This window comes from Manis javanica, chromosome 4 (assembly GCF_040802235.1).
Source record: "Manis javanica isolate MJ-LG chromosome 4, MJ_LKY, whole genome shotgun sequence".
NCBI lineage: Eukaryota > Metazoa > Chordata > Mammalia > Pholidota > Manidae > Manis > Manis javanica.
The window spans coordinates 39,521,329-39,544,765 of record NC_133159.1 but is presented as its reverse complement, the minus strand read 5'-3'; the positions used below and the strand labels follow the sequence as shown (position 1 = coordinate 39,544,765).

The window sequence follows — 23,437 nt, the reverse complement described above, 5'->3', positions numbered from 1 at the left end:
AGATGCAAAAAACAAAAAATCACAAATACCAGTATCACAATATTTCTGACTGCTTTGAGGCAAATACTTTATTATAGCAATGAACTACTAATATTCTCTGTCCTCTGTGATGGGTTTGCTTTTGTTTTACGGACTCCACATTTTGTAATTTACTAGGTCCCCTCTTTGTAATATTGCTAGGAAAACGAGTGTCAACTCTGTAGCCCTCTGTGTGTAAAGAAAGAACACAAGACTTCATAGAAAACTTCTCATTTTTTTTAAACACAAACTTTACCTTTGAATTTACCATTTTTTTCATTCTCTTAATTTTCCTTCCCTTCAGTTTCCTCATTGTTCTATTTTTAAAATCTCTTATTATAGGTATTTTTATGAATTGCCTCAAAATAGAGATTTTTGGATTAGAACTGAGAATAAATAAATTAATTTTTGTCTTCATAAACAATCTCTTATCTTTTTCAAAAGGTGCTTTTATAATCTCACGAATTCAATTAATTGGGCAAGTGTCAAACAGGCATTTAAAAAATTTGGAAATATTAAGGCTTTTGAAAACATGATAAAGTTTCAAAATTATTATCTTTATATTAAAATTCAAACTGCATAATACATAATTCTCAGATAAGGCCCTTTTAGGACTAATGTAATATATCCCTGAGAATAATTTGGATATATTTATGTATATACACGAAGATACTGCAAAGAGTTTACTTCTTTGAGTAGGGTAACCATATCTTTTGAAACCACAGATACAAGTAAATTTGCTCAGCAAACTCTTCCAACTCTTGACTTACTCATCCCAGAAATTTACCTTTTAGAAAAGGGCAAGGCTAACAAATATTCACAATCAGCTGTTGTCAAATTACTGCAACCTACAATTTCTTTACTTACAGGCATATTTTAAAGCAAGTTATAAGTCACAGTTTAATAATGATAACATAGTGCTTTATCTGAACAGCCCCTCCCCACAAGTGAAGTTAGCTCTCAAGAAAAGGAGAAAAGAAGTACAAAGGAATAAAAGCCAAGTTAACTTCCTTAATATTAATTAGTTCCTTCAACAGGCTAGAAGCCATTATGTTAAATGCCAGGGATACCAAAGAGAAAAAGGGTTTCTGTCTGCAAGGAAATAAATAAGTAAATACCCTATAATGTCATAAATGTGGTAATGGAAGAAGCATATACACAGTGCCTCGCAAAGATCTTGCCCAGGACCCATCAAACGCTTAATAAATGGAGACTGTGTGATAATGCTGATTAAAAAGTTACACAGTAAAATGTTTAGGTAAACAATTACCATGAACTCTTCCGATACTACCAACAGTTAGCACACAACAAATGGTGATGAGTATTTTCCCCTAGGTTACTTCACTGAATTCTCCTACTACTTTGCCATGTAGGTAATTGTCGTTTCCCCGATTTACAGTTGAGGAGACCAAGGCTTGAAGGAGCGAAGTCCCTCTACAGGTGATGGAGACAGGAGGCTTCCGGCAAAGTCCACTGTCACAGCCAGAGCTGCAAGTTGAACTCCAGTCTGAAACCATATTCTGTGCCCTTTCCTAAACCTCCGAGACTGAGGACAGGGCTCCTATCACCATAAAATGCAACCCAGTAGTTTCAGAAAAGTAAAGGATCTGATCCAATGAAAACCATTCTAGACTGTGTATTGCTTTTAGTTGGTAATAAAGTAGTTGTCAAATGTTATAGGTAAGATTTTAATTCAAAATTCTACATGGTGTAATGGAAAGAACATGAGGCATAGGGTTGGTCTGGTGTGGGCTTGAAAACAAGTTCCAGCCTTGACCTTGGTTTAGACACTTAAGACTCTCTGAGGGGCAGTTTAAATGTATTCATCTGAAAAATACGAACAATTCTATCTGCCTTGCAGGGTTGCCATGAATATTAAAAATTACAAATTTAGGGCATCTGGGCATCCGGTTCAGAGGTCAGCATACATTAAGCACTCACTACATGTTCATTTCCCCAGTCCAGAATGTGACATTCTGAAAATATGTGCCCATTAAAATGCATCGCATATGGCAAAGTTGACTAAAAGCTGGTAAGATTTATCATTGGAATTTAATTTCTGAAATAGAAAAGAACACTTAAAAACGTTACTACTCATCACCTATGTCAATAGCTATTTCCTTCATCTTTAGAACACTTCATAAACATTAACTCTTAAGTCCTCACAATAACACCAGTCAGGAAAATAGAGAGCAAAGGAGGAGAGATTAAGAGAACTTTAAAAATGAATAATGAAAGCACTATTTTTAACACTCACAAACACAATTCTGGTATACTTTGCCCCTTTTAAAACCCCTCTACGCAGAATGGGTTAAAGATATACTTCAAATGTAATAAATGCAGCCATTAGGGTTTCTGATTTAAGGAGTCTTGTTTTCATGGGCAATTCCAAGAAATTAGCACGGGGTGCTCTATGTACTGCTAGAGAGGGCATATCTGTCTTTCTCACACACCTGGCTCAGAGTGGAAGAGCACAGGTTGCTCTTGGTCCATCCTCTGCTTGGACTACTCCGTCCTTCCTAGGGACCCCAAGGTGCGGCTGCATTGACCTACTGTGCTTCAGGAGGATTTTCCAGGGCACTGTTGGAAAAGTGTGGTGGGAAGTGTAGGGAGAGCACAGAAAATGTTATCTCCCTCCAGAAATGAGATGAACCCTTACAAAGCCACTGGAAAGAAGTCATGAAATCACATGCTAGACTCGGGATTTTCTAACTGCATTCATGCCGAATGCCCTATTTCATCTTTATGAAGACCCTGAGAGATGTGTGGATTTGGGCTCATTGCCCACCCCCCCACCACTTGTATGTACAGGTGAGCAAACTGAGTTAAGTGCAAAGATCTGAACTGTCATTGACTTCTGTTGATTTATCAACTTTGCCACCTGCAATGCATTTCAATGGGTGCATGTTTTCAGAGTGTCACATTTTGGACTACGGAAATGCACATGTATTGACGTCTACCTGTCATTGACTCCCTTCTTCCTCCTTTACCCACCACAACCTCCATAAGCCCTGGAAAGCACACTGGGCAACATCCTTCCACAGCCAGCAACAACAGACCAGAACACAGTGTGTTCTCTCCTCGGCCACATTCCGCACAGCACTCCTGTTGGCCTGGAAAGCCCACCTCTCTCACCATCAGACCTAGCATGCCCTTCCCCAATGCCCACCATGACTCCCACCTCTATCCTTTGGACAGGCTTCCATCGGGGACATTTAGCACATAGCATTGAGATGCTCCATCCTCCTGTCTCTCTCTCTAACTGGGCTCTGAGCTCCTTGAGGACCGGAGCTGTGTTTTATTCATGTGGAATCCCAAGGACCAGCACAGAGCCCCAGGTTTTGCTGGTAGAATGAATGGATGGATGGATGGCTCTTCCGGCACTCACCTCCTAAGTCTGCTTCCCTTGCTGTGTTCCCCACCACTCTGGGCTCATGACAAACCTCTCTCATATTTTTTCCCCCTCTTCAAAATCAATTTACAAATACAAACACTTTCATCTTTTAAAGGTATATTGTTTCTCTCAACTTCTTTCAAACTGTCTCAAAAGACTGTGTGTTTAAGGCCAAGGGTCTTGCATTTTCTGGGTAAGGGCATCTTTACAGCCTCTGCTTCCTCACTCCCACTCTCCTTCCACCTCTGGCCTCCTCTGTCTCAGGCCTAAACTTATATTTCATGTTCACTTGGGTCTGAGTCCGGCCAGAGACTGGAGGTTTAGGGCCCCACAGAACATTTCTACCCATGAGGGTTTCTGCAAGTCACATAAGCCAAAGCCAATACCAGTGTGGATGCTAAATAATTTGGGGCAAGAACTATTAGAGCTGGGCATAACTGGCACGTTATTTTTTAAAACAAACACAAGAAAAAATTATCATGTAGTTACTTATTTATCCATTAATTCAAATCAATTCAAACACTTATTCAATATCTATTGCATAGCATAATGGTTAAGAACATGGGCACTAGTGCCTGGATACCTAAGTTCAAATCTTAGGTATCTGTTCGGTGGTGTGCCCTTGGGCATATTAACAGTTCTCCTCAGTATTCTTAACCTTAATAGGGTTCATAGGAATGTGGCAAAAATTTAATTTGTCATTATTGTTAGATAACTGGGTCCCATGGCATTTGATCCCTGCCCTGTAAGAATTCAGTCCTGGGAGGTTAGTAGAGAGATCTGCAAACAGGCAAAATTCTAAAATGCACAAGGCAACTGCCAGATTATGAATGCCTCCTGGAGTATGCCACTTCCATGTCTCTGAATGTGTGCTCCCTCAACCCGCCACCAAAATGCTCCTCCCACCACCATCTAAACAGCCAAGCCATTTTATAAAACTCAACTGAAGCCTGCCTTTCGGGCCCACACAGCCCCAGGGAGCTTCTCTCTCTCCTCTCTTCTGGCACCTATTACTTGCCAGTCTCCCTGGGCTGGGAGTTTCTTGAGAATAAGACCTGAATCTTGGTTGACTTCTTGCTCTTGGAATGCAGTACACAGAAAGAATTCAACCAAAGCCCATCAGATGAATCAGTGATCAGAGGCAGATGCAGGTTGCTAGGAGAGTTCAGAGGGAGGCACATGGGGTCACCAGAGGGACACTTCCTTTTTCCCAACCCGCCAGGCTCCACAGTCTGCTAAGGAAACCATAAGAGGAAAATGTACTTCCATATTTTAAAATCCTTTTAAGCCTTTTCTTCACTCTTCCTACTCTGTTTATTTTAGATGAGTGCAGGCATCAAGATCAAAACAAACATGAACTAGTGGCCAAGGGGGTCAAATAAATTCTGGGAGAATCACAATACTAATCATAAGAGGAAGAAAATATTAAGGGCTTCACCCAGTGCTCTGTATAAAAGGTGCACTGACAAATGCTCAGTTACTCTTAAAAACAGTTGATGGAGAAGTTTTTTGTAAAGCAAAGTCTACACATTGTGAATGAAAACAAAAGAGCTTTGGAAGAGAATAAATCTCTGTCCTTTTTTTTTTTAATCTTAAGATTTTAACCTAATTGTATGTATTAGTATACACAATGGACAGAGGAGAAAAAACCATATACTCATATTTTTAAACTAATGCTTTCCAGTTGCTCATACTAAAGCATCAAGTAGGTTTATTTACAATTCTGGTTAGTATAGGAGTCTTGCCTGAATCCTTTGACCTATGAAAATACACATTAAAAAATTAAGTACTCTAACTTAAAACTAGAAAGAAACAGTTCAAGAGTTGAACTCAGGATTTCACACTCCAAAGCCCTTTAACCGAGTGTATTTCTTCACAGAGCCTCAAGCCTCCAAGGCTCTTGCCTCTGGGAAGATGTAGCCAACATAGCTTTGTGACAGAGACTGGCTGTTCCAGTCTCCACCATACCAATCTGGAGCTTATCATCCACAACCCTTTCTAGGATGCTATATCCTTGGTTTTGAGATTATCTGTTCTCTTTCTTGAATGTTAGACAGTGGGAAATAGCTCTTATATTTTAGTCTAAATCTTCTCTCCCTCTGAGCCTTGTGATAAATGACCAATATCTAAAATGCACACCCTAGGGGGACTGAACTATCTTAAAAAATTCTCCTTTACTAAATACCTACTATGTGACAGGCCCTGAACCAGGTTCTTCATATATGTTAACAATTAATTCCCTAAACAAGCCTTTGAGGTAGGTATTAGTCCCATTTTACAGACAATGAAACAGAGGCTCAGAAAAGTCACTAACTTTACCAAGGCCCCACCAAAGGTAAGTAGAGAAGGGAAAAAAACCTCAGTTTCTCTGACTTCAAAGCCCACGTTCTTAACCACTAGAATACTCATGGAATAAAGAATCCTATGATAATGCCAATGACAACTGCACTTACTTTCTTGGTCCACGCTCCCACAAAGAGCTATCAGAAGGTCTTACAACATTACTTGACACAATACTCTAACCGAACATGTTCTTAGCTGAATGATGGGCCAAACCTTCCTTCTGATCTTCTTAGGACATGAACCCCATTTCATACCTTCGACTATAGGGAAATAGAGTGGAGGGTCTCTCTGACCTGTTCATGAGTTTTCTATGTTGGGTTTTCCTGTGGCCCAGACACCTCAACTCAGTCATTTAATTTCCTGCTACTCCTGGGATGACCATCACACAGCGAGTGCAGCTAGGGCAAACCTGTCATCCCAAGAGTGAGCCGCCAGACACACGAAGCCCAGCCTTTCAGAGCGGGGCGTGAATGCTCCAGCTCACCAAGTGGAAGCAAGACATTGGCTGGCCTATTGTGGGCTCACTGTGTGTCTACAAACAAGTACTTTCCAACCCATTATCTCACGGAATTGTTTAAACAGCATTTCATTATATGAAATTATAAAATATCACACCATATATAATAATTACTTATTTACTTACTCTATTGTCTGTCTTTGCCCTCTAAAATGAAAGCTCCAGGAAGGCAGGGACTTGTCTTAGTCATTGCTGTATCTCTGGCACCCAGAACAGTGTCTGGCATATAGCAGGCACACAACAAATATTTGAATAGGACATAAGTTAACATTGTATGATAATAATGATGATGATCATTAGCACTTTATACGCCAAGCACTGTTTCAAGTCCTTAATATACATTGGCCTAGCAAATCCTTACAACAACGCTAGTTTGTCGATGATGAAACTGAGAGGCACTGAAAGGGTAAGTGATTCGCCCAAAGTTAAAACTGGTAAACCCAGGATTTGAACCCTGGCAATCCTAATCCAAAGTCCCTATTAATAACCACTAGGCTAAATACCTCTCACTAGTCCTTACCTTTTAAGTGGTGAGTAGTACAAAGTGGGAGACAGACTACAGGCTTTGGAATCAAACACACCAGGCTTGGAATCCCAAGTCTGACATTTCCTAACCATGTGACCTTGTGCAAGTTATATAAGCAATGCTCTTTCTTTAAAATGGGAATAAAAATACCTGCTTCTTAGGGTTGTTGTAAGTTTTAATGAGATAACCTAAGTAAAGTTCATTTTGCAAAGCCTAATACATACAAGTATAAAGGGTAGCTGTCATTATGATGTACCATTGTTAACTACATGGTACAGAGAGCAAGTGACATAAAGGAGTCTAGAAGAAAGAATTATTGAAAAGTTACAGGTAAGTCATGGTGATCAGGAAAAGTACTCAAGATCTTCAAATCAAAGTTACAGAAGTGTGGTTGGTGAGCAACAGTAGTGTCAAAACCAATCTTCATGACAAGAGGGCTTTGGGTCCAACAACCCTCGCTTAGGCTAGAGGTTAACAGGGCAACTGATGGGAACCCATTATGGACAACCTAAATGACATCTAACTGTATCATTCAATTAACAGCTAATTGCTGAGCACCTACTAGGTGCTATACACAGAGGGTAATCTAGTCCTGGTGGTCCAGGTGGTGGTGAAACATAAACACATCAACATGTGATTAGGCAGTGTGGGACCAATGATGGAAGGATGATGGCAGGGTTAACAGAGGAGACTCTAACCCAGCATGGGGGAAATTGCCTCCTTTGTGTCTCATGAAGCCAGGTGAAGAAAAGCAGAAGGATGTTTGAGACCAACGGCTCCGTTGGAGTGCAGGTATGGAACATCACACTGCAACTGCACAGCAGAGAATGAAGGAATGAATGGAAGACAGAGAGCTAAAAGACGGGAGGCTGGAAAGGAGAGTGGGGGCCAGGCCACAGAGGGTCTCCTGGTCCTAGTGAAGGTGGCTGGGCTTGGTCCTGAGCCACAAATCTCTGAGACTTAAGTTGACATCTCTGAGACTGTGCATCTCAACTGTGTGCCCATAGTAAATATACTAGTTCCTCATGAAATACAAACAAAACAGCACTGAGAAAAGCAAAGAATACATTATTTTTTTAGGTTCTCTGCCGAATTTTCTTTGGGGCCCTATATTCTTCCTGAATTGATCACAGGTATTTTTAGCCTAGTATAGTTAATTACCACCTCATGATACTGTTCCCCTTTTGTTCTCTATTGTCATTCTAAACTCAACGCTGTTCAGCAAGTGTTACTCTCCCTTCTCCAGCACAGTACCCTGCACAATTTTGTAAATATTTGCTGAATTAGGCTGGATTCATTGAGCGAGGACTATATAAGGTAGCAAGACTGGGGCCCAGGGGTAGGAGGAAATTAGAATATCACAGCCCCCTAGCCCTCCAGAAGCTTGTACTTCTAATGATGCAAATGAGACATGCATGACAATGATATGCATACCCTGATGCCAACTGCAGGGTGTTGCATTCTTTCAGCAGTGGGCTTTTGCCTGTGGTGGGAGATTGAATCCCACACTTAACAGCATTTTCACCAGACACTTTATCTCCTTTTCTACTAAATTCCCATAGACCACCAAATAGTTAAGTATACATACTAAGCATTTATCAAAAGGATTTATTTAATCCTCACAACAACCCTGAGAGGTAGAAATCATTTTACAAATGTGGAAACTAAGGCTCAGAAAGGTAATATGACTCGCTTGAGGTTATAAGGTTAGAAAGTGATATAGTAAAAATAACAACTGTAACTATTATTATTTTCATTCTTAGGAAGCCCGCCTTTCATTTATCATTCATATGTCTCTGCCATAGGATTCTCTTTTTATCCTAAGATGGAAACTGTTCTTTCTGCTTGAATGAAACTTGTCATTTATAATTTGAGGTCTTGAGCTCTGGTTGGCTCAAGTGCTGCCAGTTTTAGGAGATGCAAAAGGCAGCAATTTTTTTTGGGAAGATGGATCTGCCATGGTGTATGTAAGTATATTCTTTAGCATAAAGGTTCCCCAATACTCTTCCACTTTTTCCCCAATCATCAGGTAAGAATTCACCCAACTTCAGTTCAACTCTATAAATTTTAATTGAATACCTACTATGTGTAAGGCACTTGTCCCAGTACTCCCAAAACAAAATAATTCATATGAAAGATTCCGTGCCTATCCTCTTGTGATCAAATCACATCTCAGACTCATGCACAGTAAGACCTCAAGGGCAGCTAGTAAACACTCAAGGGTGGAGACCAACTGACCCGTTTATCTTTGTAGAGTACAGTGCTAACACATTGTAGGCATCTTAATACATTTTCATGGAATTGATAAATCCTTCAAATTTTGCCCTTGGAATTAGGCCAGGGTTCAAATCAAATCCCAGCCCAGTCAGTTATTGGCTGTATAACCTTAATTTACCTTTTCAGACCTCAGTTACCTCATCCATAAAACAGGAAAGTTAACATTTGCCTCTTAAGGTTGTTCTGAGGATTAAAAGGCACAATGTGTATAAGAGCTCAAGAAATGAAAGCTAATCTCATTATTTCTAGTCTCACCTCTAGGTCACCTCCACTACTTATTATTGTCATTATCATTATTACTTTGTAGGTTCAGTGAGGTAGCACAACCAAGGAATGAGATTTTCTAGTTAATAAATATTTTGACTACAAGCAAGCCCCAGCATATACCATGCAGACATCATTAATTTTCAAAGATTTATGATACAATGTTCATATTAAATCTAAAATAATCAGATGTCATCCTTTATTTAATGCATTGAAAGATTAACTAGAGATCTTGCATTGCATAGCTCTGGAAAAGCCTGACTGGCTTTTTCCTTTGGGTAATACAGACCTCACTACCATCTAGAACAGTGTTTCTCAAACTTTACTGACCATGATTCAACAAAGTACTAAAAGTAAGAAACACACTGAACACAGCAACTTCATATGACAACTTGGGACATAATAACTGAAACAAAAGTTTCATGAAATAATACCTACCCTTACTGAGTACCAGCCACTGATATTTTCTCTTCTATTTCACTTGTTTTAATTTTCTAAAGCTCTGGTCAAGACCCAGTAAAATAATTTTTGGCAAAACTAGAACTCAGTCATTTACTAATATTGTTGTCCTGTCAGAGTTTCTTAGGGATATAATTTAGCTGATCTTCTCATCAAGCTATTTTAATTCTATTCTTTGTATTAAGAAACAAACACAAAAGGTTAGGTGACTTGGACTATATAGACTAAAAGATAGACCCAAGAATCACAAGTCTTCTAGCTATGTAGTTCAGGTTTAAAAAAAAAATTACGGTAACTTAATTCAATTAGCATTTACTGAGTACCTGTTATGGATCCAACATTGAAATTAAGAGCATTTCACGATCTCTGCCCTTCAGGGTTCTCAGGACTACCAGAGAGAAAACCACACCTTGGTACATGCACTTGGAAGCCTGAAATGGGTACTTTTCTTTTCTAGAGGAAATAAACTTAATTCCAAACCACCACCACCCCTTCTGGCCACATGTTATCCCACAAAATGAGCACATGTACCTGTTGGTGAGAGAATGCAGCATGCTCCTTTAATGGCACATTTCTTTACAATCTGAAATAAAGTTGATATTTTTCCTCCTACTGCTTTTTGACACTGTCTCCCTAAAAGTAATTCTCAGCGTGACTCCACCAATGAGCATCATCATCATGACATCACACCATGGCCAGAGGAGTGCTGTAACACTGATTCCCTCTAAATGACCAGTATTTAATTTAGAAGCATCTTTAAAGGTGACTTCAGCGTCTGAGAAATCATGACTCAATGAAGAATGGTTTCAAACCCGGAAAAACAATCAGAGAACCACAGTCCTCTGACCTATGACAGTCCATGGCTACCAATTCAAATAAAGTCAAAACCAAGTAAAAAAACACCTTAACCTTCCTAAATGATAGCGTCTACCTGTCTCCCCAGCTTTATCTTTACGCATCCAATGCGGCATTCACACCGGACTACTTATCAGTCCTGAAGCAAGTTCCCATCTCTGTGCCTTTACTTATACCCTTCCCTCCACATGGAATTCCCCTTTCTCCTAATTTTTCTGCCTATCCATCTTTACCCGCTCCACACAAATGGCATTTCCTCCATGAAGCCTTGTCTCCTTCCCCCAGTCACGAGTATCTCCCTCTTTTGTACACTGTACCTCCTCTGCTGAGACACTGTTCATATTCTTCCTGTTACTGTCCTTACCCTCTATATCAGAATATGTTTTTAATACTGTGACATGCAAGAAGGTACCTAGAATATGGTTTACAGGCAATAGACATGCAATTGTATTTTCTGATTCCACACTGAAAAACTTAATCTGGAAAAGGAATTGTTTTTCCTTCCCTAAAATGTAAACTTTGGCCAAGCTGAATGTATCCCCAAACACTCTGGAGCTAGGGTTTCTGATATTGCTAAACATGTAACTTTAGGCAGGAGGCTGAGCTTTACTTTCTTTAAAAAGAATTTAGCTCTACCTGCCCTAAGTATACTTAAGAGACCAAACTCACACCAAAAGGCAAAAATTATACAATATTAAGTGAATATGAGATGAAATCTCCATGGTCACAGACCCATTACAACAGAATTGTGCTGGGAACAGCTGAAGTTCTAGAAATGCAAACTTGTTCTTCTGTTCTTGGAAAATTGACACAACCAATAGTTCAGGAACCATCACTATGAAGCTTCTACCAACTTCAAGCCTAACGAAAATTCACCAACTAGAGACCTGTTTAAAGTAAGAGTTTTTACAAAAGTTCTTCCAAGCTAGAAATCTTTTTTCCTTCTTGCAGATAAACTTAAGCCATAGGTATAAAGCAGGAAGAAGCAGAGACTCACATTTTTGGCTGAAATATGGGTAAAATTTTTAATAATACAAACACTTATCTAGCAAGGAGATCCTAAGAATATTCACCTGCCTTTCCCCTTCCCATTCACCTGCTCAAATCACTCATGCAATCAACTCTTTTCAGACTTTCAATAATAGGCTAAACTAAGCAGAAGCATCTTCTATACTACCTTTCTCCAAATTTGAACCTCTCCTTCCACAGATATAATTCTGCTCACACAAACACATTCTGAAAATCAACCAAATTCTTCAACTTGCATACCACATACAAACCTATAGGGCTGCTTACAAAATCCTTAGAAGAACCTTGGTGAATCTTTGACATAGGTACATGTAGAAAGAGAAAAGTTCTCTTGTTTGTCTGTTTCACAGTAAAGGGTCTTTTTTTTAATAAAAGCATGGGGCCTGCAAAATGGTACTTGGGGGATCAGATCAGTTTATAAGCCCTTCCCCTAATTTTAAGAATTAAGTTGTAGAAAGAAAATTACTCCTTTTCACATCCTTCCCATGATTATATGAAGTGGAATTCAAAATCCTTGGCACCAAAATAGTATTGTAAGGTTATGTTTTCAGTTTAAGTCTTAAACCTCTTTAGGGACTACTTGTATTATTTCTTTGTCTGCACTGGTGACAGCAACAAGTCCCAAGTTAAAACAATTTGTGAATTTATTAAAGTGTCTATTTATTTCCCCCTTCAGAGCCTTGGGAAAAAGGCACAAAATTAGGTTTGGCCTAACACCAGTCCTGACACCACCCACTACCCCTTCCAAACAACAACTACGTCAAGACCTTTGTGGTGATTTTCCTTCTCTTTTTTTTGCTTTCAAATGGGAGGGTAATCAATTGAGGGCCAGCATTCTGCTCCCATCTCTCACACCTCTTCAGTCAATCTGATCACTTCTAGAGCTGTTTGCACTGCCAAAGCCATCCATCATCCTGCCTCACTGTGCAGGAGGAGGAAAACTGGTGGCATGTTAGAAAATCTCGGTAAGCCACTTTTTACCTCAACTTCTCCACCACTCCTTGAGAAACAGAACTTCAAAATGCAGCCTGTTGGGGAAACAAGAGGGACAGAGGAAAAAAGCTGATTTGGTGAAGGGGGAAAAAAAATGACACCAAAGTGAGTTGGTTTCTGGGCCAAATAACTTGCAGATTGCAATATATGTATTTTTAGACAGCAAAGATGAGACTGTATCTATGAACTTTAACCCATATTTATTTTCTTTCTGGTTGACTTCTGAATTTCCTAAGACTCTTCCATGAAAGTAGAACACAGCACTGATTAAATTAATTTTATGTTCACCTTTTTTCTCCTTTAATAACTAACACCCAAGTTAATTCTAATTTCAAAGGAGATCATGAATATACCTTGCAAAACCCTAGAAGAATGCAGAAAATATAATAAAACTGCACAGTCCCAGAGAAGAACTGAGAACTTAAAAACTACTGTGTGTCATTCCCATCCTCTCCTGAGTTCTGGTGAGAGGATGGAGGCTGTGAGGGCAGCATGAGATATCACTTCTCCCCAAAACATCTGGCACAAGTGGAAAGACTGACAGACTGGAGGAGAACTAACATCCTCTAAGCGCCTCTAATTTTCAGTCCTGTGTATGACTGGTGCCTTCAAATATTGGTTCCCATCTGATACAGAAACCCTGTGAGTTAGGCATTATCACCCCCATTTTAAAGACGAGAAATTGAGGCTCCACAGCTGAAGCATCTCATCCATCCAGATCACCCAGTTACTAATCGAAATAGCCAGGATTCTAACCCAAATCCACCTGACTTCAAAGTCCTCTGCACATCTGGTTTCTTAAAACAAAGAGCAGTCAGTCACTCCAGAGGTGTGTCCGAGAAGGTCCTCCAAGTCCAGAGGCAAACTTGCGGCTCGGTGGCCTCTGAGCTGGCCTTGCTAACAAAGACATAGGAATAATGGTATCCAGTAGAAAGAAATAAAAATTTCCTACATATGCACAAGTCAATATAATGCTTTTTTTAGCCCCATCTGCACACTGGCCCTCTGGGTCATAATCACAAAAACCAGGTTGATTTCAAGATTGGAACCTTTTCCACTACAGCGGAGATTAAAATATAATCAAGCTAGAAAGTTATCCTCCCCCAAAGCCATCTAAAACAGAGCAACTCCAAAATAAAACCAATTTACATATTTTAGCCCAAATTAAAAAGTAAAAGCTAAGGATTCCCTTTTAATATCCTGAATAATAAATGCACATTTATGTAAAGCTTCCTTTGGGGAATGGTTACTATGAGGACAACTTTCCCAATATTATTCATAAATATCACTTTTGTTTTGGTGTTACAGTAAGAATCTGGACTTGTGGGAATTGTACTGTCTGTACCCAGTGCATCAACAGAGATAATTAATATTGAAGACATGTACAATATCCGGGATTTTAGACGTGTGGTTGGCTGCATTACAAAAAGGAACGTAAGAAAGGATGAGTCAAATCTGGTCAAAATCACAAATTACAGGGATTTAGTCATTTATTCCATTTTAAGTGAGCACTTTCCTAATGAAAGTTTCATTAGCAAAGATTGTAAGTTCTCAGGCTTTCCACTACAGACTTTTAAATAGCACTTAGAGCTAAGGTTTATCATTAAAGCTGTATTTACTACTGCTACATCTTCAAAGGGGGCACTTGAGAAAAAAAAGTTCAACTCAGCCTGTCATTTTTCATGTAGAAAGCAAAACTCTAAAAGGTTTAGAGTGGCAGTTTTGAAAACACAGGCTACCTGAGAAGCCATTATTGGTACATCTCAGAGCACACGGAGGGTCATGGCTATCTATACCACACACACACACAGACACAGACACACACACACTGCATACAGTATCTACGTGTTTATGACAAAATAACTCTGTGATTTCTGCTCCACTAGCAGACTTATAGTTTGCACAGGTGCTTGGTAAGAGGGTCACATATCTTCTCAGGTCCCTAGAGGGTAACATGGGAAAAGGGATTCAAAGAGTCATCTCTGTCAGAGCAAGGCATTTATATATTTGTAAATTCAGATTCTAGCCAACTTCCATGGGCAGCTGACAGCAAGACAGGTCCCTTCCAAACTGTCCAAATTTTGCTTTGTCCAGAGAGCAAATACCTGCACACGTGGAACCTTACAGACTAAAATGTCCAGAAGGTCTCTGATTTCTATCTTTTGGAGTCATGCCTAGACTCTTACAAACACAAAAGGTAAAACATTTATGTACTTGAATGTTCCAACAGATCTTTTTTCGTGACTTGACACAAACCTCATTTTGTAATATCCAACCTTAAAATCCCTCACCCCAAACCTTATCTCTAATCACAGGGACTTAGTCCTTAATTATATCTTTTGAGCAGTGTCAGAAGAAAAAGAAATGGTGACCTTGAATTCTATGTTCCATTAATGCACATAGTAAGTCCTCAACAAATAGCATCTTCATCCAGCCACAAATGGTAGCTAGCCTCTACTATGAACAGGTGATAAAACAAGTTCAAGGGTGAGTTGTTACAAGAGTACGCAATAGAAGATAACTGATTCCCACAATAAGCAGAGGTGGTTTCAATACCACAAAGTGCAAAGAAGGGAAATCTCCATGCTGTGGTGTGCTTTGCAGAATTCGCCATCTTGGCTGGATTGTTTCTCTGCTTCCTCATATTCTGAAAATAGAATTGAACTTCTTATAGAAAAAATATTTATGAATTGTGTTTTTATAGTTTTAACATAAATAATTTAATAGTTAAACTCAAGTTTAAATGTTACTTTTCAAACCAAGAGTCCAAGGGAAGTTATTTTCAGGAGAGACCTATGACTTGTAATTTTTTCATTTAAAAAAATCACACATGCTAGTTCGGCATTTTACTTTTGTGGTTAAAAAAAGAAGGCTTTCCAAAAACAACAAAAAAACAAAAACGCAAGCACAACAATTACACTGACCTTATTTCTTTAACATTTTCAGTGCTTCCTCAACAAAAATTATTTAAGGGATCCTTTATGGCATTCAGCATTTCTTGATCCTTGTACAGGGGCATCCATGTTGAGGGGGAAAATATCTCTGGTGTTAGATACAATGAGGATCTGAATAATCTTCCCTAAAGCAAAAATAGTCAGTCCTAAAATGATCCATTAAAAGTCAAAATCTCGGGAATGAGGGTCATGGGGCAGAGAGAGAAGGAGACAGAGATAAAGAAAGAGAGAAAGAATAAGAGAGAGAGAAAGCTACTAGCCTATTAGGAGCACTGACACTGCAAAATTTATTTCTTAATGAATGTACAAGGAACAGCATAAATATTACCATTAAGCAGAGTGGATGTGAACATCCAAAGCAAGCCAGCTAGCTGATTGCTTTCTTATTTTTTGTTCTTTTGTAACAATTTCATTTCCAAGTGCTTGATTCTTAACACTGATGCTCCATAGCTATTGTGAGCACACTGCCTGAATACTTAATGAAGTAAACAACAAACAAAATGGCTCATCTTTGGTGCCCCCAGCTAGCATTCCAAACTGGATATAATTAAAGGTGTGAACAAGAAAGCAAGGAAGTAATGAACCTGCAAAGTCAAGGTTCTGAGAAATTATCGGGCACCCCACACTGCACCAGTTCAGATTTGTCACTCATTGTCTCTTACACCAGCAAGGTGAAGATCCACATGTTGGTGCCCCTCTCCACTTCTGTCCTCCAGTCTTTCTTATTTTCTTTTCATTTCTACATGGCTAATTTATGACAATCACTGCTTGTGACAATTCCCACACACCCACAAATTACCTTTCCTTTTACCCTTAGAAAGCCACTGACCTATAAAAGCCCTCTACCCTTTAGATATGCAGAGATTTTAAAATACAAGGATGTTCCTAAAACACACACACACACACACACGCGCGCAAACTCACAAAACACATCCTGAGATGCTAACTCAGCCACCTTACACGCTCCTGGTTTTTACCAACAGTTAAAGATTATGTTCAAATTAGACTCCCCAAAGAAAAAGCACTCTCCTCCCATATACACATACATTTTAATTTGAGCCCAGCTCCTTGACTAGAAAGACAGCTTCTAGCTCACATGTACTGTTATGGATCTGCACATTACAGCTAAAGAAAGGTGTTTGGTTACTAATGGAACCTGCAGGGTTTGGATGTATCTTTTTAAATGAAGTTTTTAATTTTTCTAATAAGAGAACTCCAATTTCATGGGAAACAAGCCCAGTTTGGTTTTCTTTCCATTTTTAGATGTACTTGCAAGTATGTATACACATTTGGCAAATACCAAATAAGGAAAACCCAAGACAGGTGCGGGATTCTAGAAACACACCTGATTACATTGATACACACATAGTCTCCTTCTATAACATACACACTTTCCACATACCTATCATACGAATGAGAGGGTGGAGAGTAGGTAATAAAAGATTGACTTTACTTTCAAAAGGGGAATCAGTCAGTTCTGCACAATAAGGCCCATCAACTGGAAAACAGTAAGATAAAAGCTTAAGAATGCTTATGTCCCTTCATACCCCCAAACTTCCCAATGACATTGGGAAAAAAATACTGCATTGCAGCATTTGCCAGCGCACACTCATGTGTCTAGCATCTGCTAGCCAGCTCACCAACAAATATACATATTAAGTGTCCAGGCATATAAATTAATTGTCTTGGCCACAGATCATTGGAACTGATGAAGAAATTTATCAAGGCCAAACTACTTCTGTCCATATACAATGACCTCTATCAAGATCGCCATTCCCTATCTGCGGTACACACAGATAATTTATTTTGTTGTTCATTTTTTAAATTAAAATAAGGCATTAAGATGCCAAGGGCTAATTGAAGCAGCATTATCTCCCCATGGAAGGAACAGAATTTGGTCTTCATGTTGGAAGAGAATCCTCCACGGTAAGGAAAGGAGTGCAAAAGGAAGAATCCAAACCAAAGAAAAGGTAGAGCTTTGAAGAAACCCTTTCATTGTTCATGCTAACTCTGACTTGAGAAAAACACCTTGATTCGCCCACAAATTCTTGTAGAGATACGGAACACACACACACACACACACACACACACACACACACACACACACACACACACAAGGCACCATTCATACAATGATTTCTAGATCTGAAACTTCAAGCAGGTTATCCCCAACAGAAATGCTAAGTTGGAAATATCTGAAGTCTAACATGTCCCAAACCTTATTTCAAAGCTCGGTTTAGAACTAAAATCCAAACGCGTAGCTCATTTTCTCTTTCCTTTAAAAAAATATTCTATTGTATTGTTATTACCTCACAACAATCTGGCCTTCCTCTCAACAAAATTCTTCAATAGTCACAGGACCAAGGGAAGACTACAGGAAGAGAAAAAAGTTTGAAATACTATCAAAGATAAACAAGCCCATCTATATCTGGCCAGGAGGATAACTTGAATGAATGGCAGTTAGGAATGAATGGGACTGAGATCACATATGAATGTTTAAGTTGCTTTATTTTTAAAAATGAGATATTAAAATGACCTTGTAAATCAGTGATCCTTAGTGCAATTTTTAAATGCTATTTCCTCACCTACATTTTACCCTTTCAAAAATTTAAATATTAAATACTTTAACCATATGCATTATATAAACATTCTGATCATTAAAACTGCGATGTAGTCAGGTATTTTTGGTAGAAATATTTCTAATCATACTTTCATTTCTTAATAAACGCACACTCAGCCTTGTGCTTCCATAAAGGTACACCTCCACATGCAGGAAGTAGGCACTAATATTTTTAAGACAAAGAAGCAAGAAAGGTCAGCAATAGAACCACGTGTCCTTTTTACAACCCAAGACAAAGTGACAGTTCTTACGGAAATGATTTCCCCTAACTCAAAAATGCCAGAAAAGTCTCAGGACAAAAAACTGTATTAGAGACAATCAAAAAACGATTCTATTTTTAATAACAACTCAAGATATGAAAGCAAGGCACAAGTGTATGGCAAAAACAAGTTTGTTTATTTTTACTTCAAGAGTCAAACAAATCTTTAAAATCCCTCAATAAGAAGACAAAACAAAAAGAATCATCTGTAAGAGAAAAATATTTGGGATGTGTGTGGAGATTTGTAATGGAGAGAGTAAAAATTAAAAGAGTATATTCAATAGAGTCAATTATATTTCCTGACCTTTTAATGTACTTCAGTATTTTTTAATAATTCAATTTTGAGCTTAAAATGAGCTACCTGATCATGTATCTAATTTATCTTTCAGGAAGAAGCCAGAACAGACAATCGTTTCAGTTTTTATGCTAACCTCCTATTCACCTAAGTACTGTACCTGTCAGCCTTTCTTTTACCCACCATCATAAGAAAAAGAGACTACTACTAAAGCACACTTAGAAAAAAAGCGAGAGATGCCTGTCACCCACTGCACGCGCGGGTCCCAGACATTCAGAGATACTAAAAAAAAACCCCAGCTTTTCACTCCGTTTATGCCGAGACTAGAACCGGACTAAATGCCAAATGGAAGGCAGTGGTTGCAAGGGTGCAGCCTGATGCATCCTGTGGCTGGAGGCGTGGAGAGGGAAGCAAAGCAGAAGGACAGAATACAGCTTTTCATTAATTATTTGTAAAAGTAATTTCTACACGGGATTTAAAATGAGACAGACAATAAACTCCCTGGAACTGTAGTACCAACATCTGATTTAGTAAAAATACCAATATCACTTAGCACAATATCATTGCTTAGGGTAAATCTAGTCTACCTATATTTCTTCTATGGATATTTGTTGGAAATTTCTAAGAAATCATTTGCAGAACCTATCAGCTGTGGGAGTTCACTATTATGCTTCTGACAACTTCATTCAATATAATTCACATTTTTTTCAAATGGCCTCACAGGATTCCTTGCGATTTTTCACACGTACAATTTCACAGCAGGGAAAAGGGGGAAAGAAAAAAAGAGAGAAAAAAGCAAGATTCCCTTCCCTCCCTTCCCCCTCTCCTTCTCTGTTTTTTAAACCAAAAAAAAAAAAAAAAAAGAAAGAGGAAAAAAAAAAAAACCAGGGGAGACAGAACAGATGCTTATAAATAGATTTCTAAAAATCACTGTAAACCAGAGTTAGAAATGTAATTAACACCTATTTATAAAGAATAATTAAAGTTGGGCTGGCCACAAAGAACAGCAAAGATAATCGAGGTCCTGTCCCCCACACCCCCCCATTTTTTTTTACACTGTTTGCAGTGTGTTCTCATGATAGCCACCTGCTCCCTACTCGGCTTTTCCTCTGTTCGTTTCCCCGGCAACCTTTCATTGGGTTTTCCTCCCAGCTATCGCTTTCAGTTGGGCTGCTCGGTCTAATCTTATTTGTTTTACACCCATCAAAACAAGCAGCCAGACAAAGGCAATCCTCTAAGAATGGGAAAAAGACCACAGCTTTGTTATAACATCTATACAGAACGAAAAGTCCTCCCCAGGCTTTACTAGCAAAAAATAAGTGAGATAGATATGAATTTACACCCACCCCCCAATACCCTTCCAGCTTTGAAACCCAGTGAAAGCTATTGCTGGTGAAATTCAAAGTCAAAGTGGGCACTCGTGGCATCCGATCGTGCCATTTTGTGCCATATCTTCAGGGTCAACATCAGGCGACAGGCGCGGCACTCAAGGAGTTTCCCTGCTTCTTCCTCTCCCCTTTTTTTCCCCCAGGAAAAGATGATGCTAAAAATAGATTTACTACTTTGGCAGAAAGGTTTTCTACTTTCCCTGCCACATCCAAAAGTCCTGTTTCACAATTCCATCTGCCGGTACTGAACCTCACCTCCTCCACCCCTCATTCCCAGCCTTCCTCATCACTCCTAGCAGGAGACTGAAAAAGAAATGTGCCTTTAACTTTAACAGTCATGTAATTGCACTGAAAGCTCACAGAGGCGGTGGACACACCAGCCAGCAGCAACGGTGACATTGTGATTGTCAAAAAAGACACCAACCTTGCTTGGCTAAAATGTGTGTTCGGTGGGAGAGCAGTGTGTGTGCCTTGCATGCGTGCAGTGCCATTACACTTGGAGATGGATTCTGGTTTTCAGAAAAGAGAAATACTAATATACACACACACACAAACGATCTGCACAGTGATTTATGATGCACAGTCCACCATCCTTACACACACACACACACACACACACACACACACACACACACACACACACACACGGTTGGAATCTCCAAGCTGCCTTCCTCTTTACACTTACCATCTTCAAGCCATTCCACTCCATCTGTGATCAGAAGAAGATGGACCCTCACACAGTGTGTCAAAAGCGGAAAGGAACGTTATGTAAAAGCTGACATTCCTTCTTACAGAGCTGCTGCCCAGAGAAGGAAGCAACAACTCAACACGCCAGGCACCGCTACACATACAAGCCGCCTCCTCTTTTTTATGAGGTCATGACAGGAAACTCTTTGAAATACAAGATGCAGCATTTACTGAAGCCCAAATAAATCACTGTCTTTGCCGTTTTGACTGCGCAGTCCCCCGAAACACAGCTGCCCATCTCAACGTTCAGTATCCAGGAGCTGCCTCTCGAGCTTTAAATTTCCAGCATGGAAATGGAGAGATTCCTAACCCCGCTGCATCCACTTCCAGCCCCACAAAACCCAGGCACGTAGACAAACCCCTCTCCCTGACAAAAAGAAAATCTTTTGCCACTATGGTCTCATGTAATATAACCCCTTTCAACAAACCAGCAATTATTTCAGCCCACCTCTCCCCCACCCCCACCTCCGCTTTTATGTTGAAGGGAAAATTGACAATGACCTGTTAAAAATGACAATCTATTTCCCCACTGCTTTTCAATAAAAGGACCTACCCGCACTCTCTACACAAAAGAGATAGTAAATGTAGGAACCGAACAGCAGCAGAGAACTAAACTCTTTGCAAGCGTAAGACTGCTTAAGGTGTAGATGCTTTCCTTCCCTCCAGCAACACAAACAACAGATTACAAATCTAGTCATACCTACCATAACCATTCTTATTGGCAAGTATTGGGTCTTGCAGAGCTTCGACTCTTCTCTTAAAATTTGCAAAGGTTTCAGAATATATTTTTTAAATGACTACTATTGTTATATATTTTTAAAGATCCACAAAGCACAGTGTGGATGATTGTAAAGTAAATCAATTACTTTTGGGGGGGGGATGGGAGGAGGGAAAGGAAAAAAAAAAAAGAAAGAAAAGAAGCAGTGAGCTGAAACCCCGATTCTAGGATGTAGATAAGAACAACTGAACAGAGCCTTGCTGAAATTGGCTCGAAGCTTCCCCTTTTTACATCCATTTATGGGACCATCTGTCAGCTGAAGCCAGGATCTGATTGGCTGGGGAAACGAAGGGAGGCGTTGCAACATCAGGTGCTATTTAAATTAGCTACTGCCAGATTGACGATGTTAATGATTTGGTGACCTCTACAACAACAGAGACCAGATTTCTGAACTGCTTCTTGTGTCTGGTAATTAAGGCCGGGCTGAAGCAACAACAGCCATTCTTGTATTTTTACCTTTTCCCTCCTCCCAGCTCAAAAGTACTGTAACAACTTGAGGTCACTAGTGGCTTGCAAACCTTAACTGTGGGAGTATCCTCCCTCTCCTCTGTCCTGAGGTCTGCTCCACCCCACCCTTCTTTCAGAGGGTTTTTCCCATATAGAATATTTGCAACCCCTTATCTTTCTGGACAGTTGCTTTCTAGCTAGATGAATATTTAACGATCTGCCTCTAGGCTTAAATATACAACAGAAGCACTTGAATGTGCTAATGCAACTACGTTTTAACTTTACTATTTCCTAATATAGCTGAATTGTAGTAAGTAATGCCACCTCTGCAGCTAACATGGCCAGCGTTTCAAAAGAATGCAAGGTTGAGATTGTACTTGCTGCATGAACTAGGTTCATACAAGTTTGCTTCAGAAAACTATCTCCTCATACAGAAAAAAAGCTGGGGGGGGGAAAGGGGCAGCTGTCAGCCTCTACCTTTCTGCCTTCTGTCTGAGCTTTACAAAATAGAGAATGATGAATGATTTATTTAAATAAATTTATTTCTCGAATTGGATAGGGGCATTATCTGAATTTTTTACAATCTTCTAAAACACATTCCCTCTTTCCTTTCCCTGCTGCTACAGAGAAAGGTAAAACATGCTTTTGACAACAACCTCGTTTCATAACTGATGCAGAGAGCTCATCTTGCCTAACTGAACACGTGATTTTGCTTCTCTCTTTCAAAGGATGTCTTTTTCTTTGGCCTCTTAAAAGACTTGCAGAGACATTTAGCAAATGTGTGGTGATGGGTACAGTTTTTCTGCCTGTGTTATACATTTCATAACCTCTACACCATCAAGCCTCCAGGAGTGTGGGTATTTGTTTCAGTTTTGATTTTAAAGTGGCTTACCTGAGGAGTTGGTGCGTTACGTCTATCTAAAAGACTAACGTCATTATTTATTTATAATTTACTCAATTTGTTCCTCAATAAATACACAGGGGTGACCAATACTTCTAAAGACATAATTCAACATAAGTTTTAATTAACCTTTGGCTGGAGTTGACAGCGAGATGAGACTGGGCATAGTAGAAATATAGGCCAAAACTCATGCTACCTTCTGGGCTTCAAAGTCCAAGAATAAATGGGTCCATGAGAAATTATTAGAAAAGAAAATAACTTTTACATTTTTAAAATTTACAACTATTCTCTCCAAGCTATTTCATGAACACACACATAAATACACATGTACACGCTTTTAAAAATACAGATACACCACAAAACAGTATGTGCT

At 39.3% G+C, this 23,437-nt stretch overlaps 1 protein-coding gene across 5 annotated transcripts in view; it reads right to left on the bottom strand.

Moving 5' to 3' along the window:
• Positions 1-23,437, bottom strand: part of ELAVL4 (ELAV like RNA binding protein 4) — a 131,816-nt gene that overhangs the window by 59,137 nt on the left and 49,242 nt on the right. The window contains exon 1 of one of the 5 annotated variants that reach the window (XM_073233905.1): positions 21,643-21,910. The exons of 1 other annotated variant lie outside the window; for it this stretch is intronic. In XM_073233905.1, coding sequence (XP_073090006.1) covers positions 21,643-21,651 — 9 coding nt within the window. In that variant the 5' untranslated portion in view covers positions 21,652-21,910. Of the gene's footprint in view, positions 1-20,876; positions 21,244-21,642; positions 21,911-23,437 lie in introns of those variants that run through there. 3 more of the 5 variants (XM_073233903.1, XM_073233906.1, XM_017674574.3) reach the window with 3 other exon arrangements.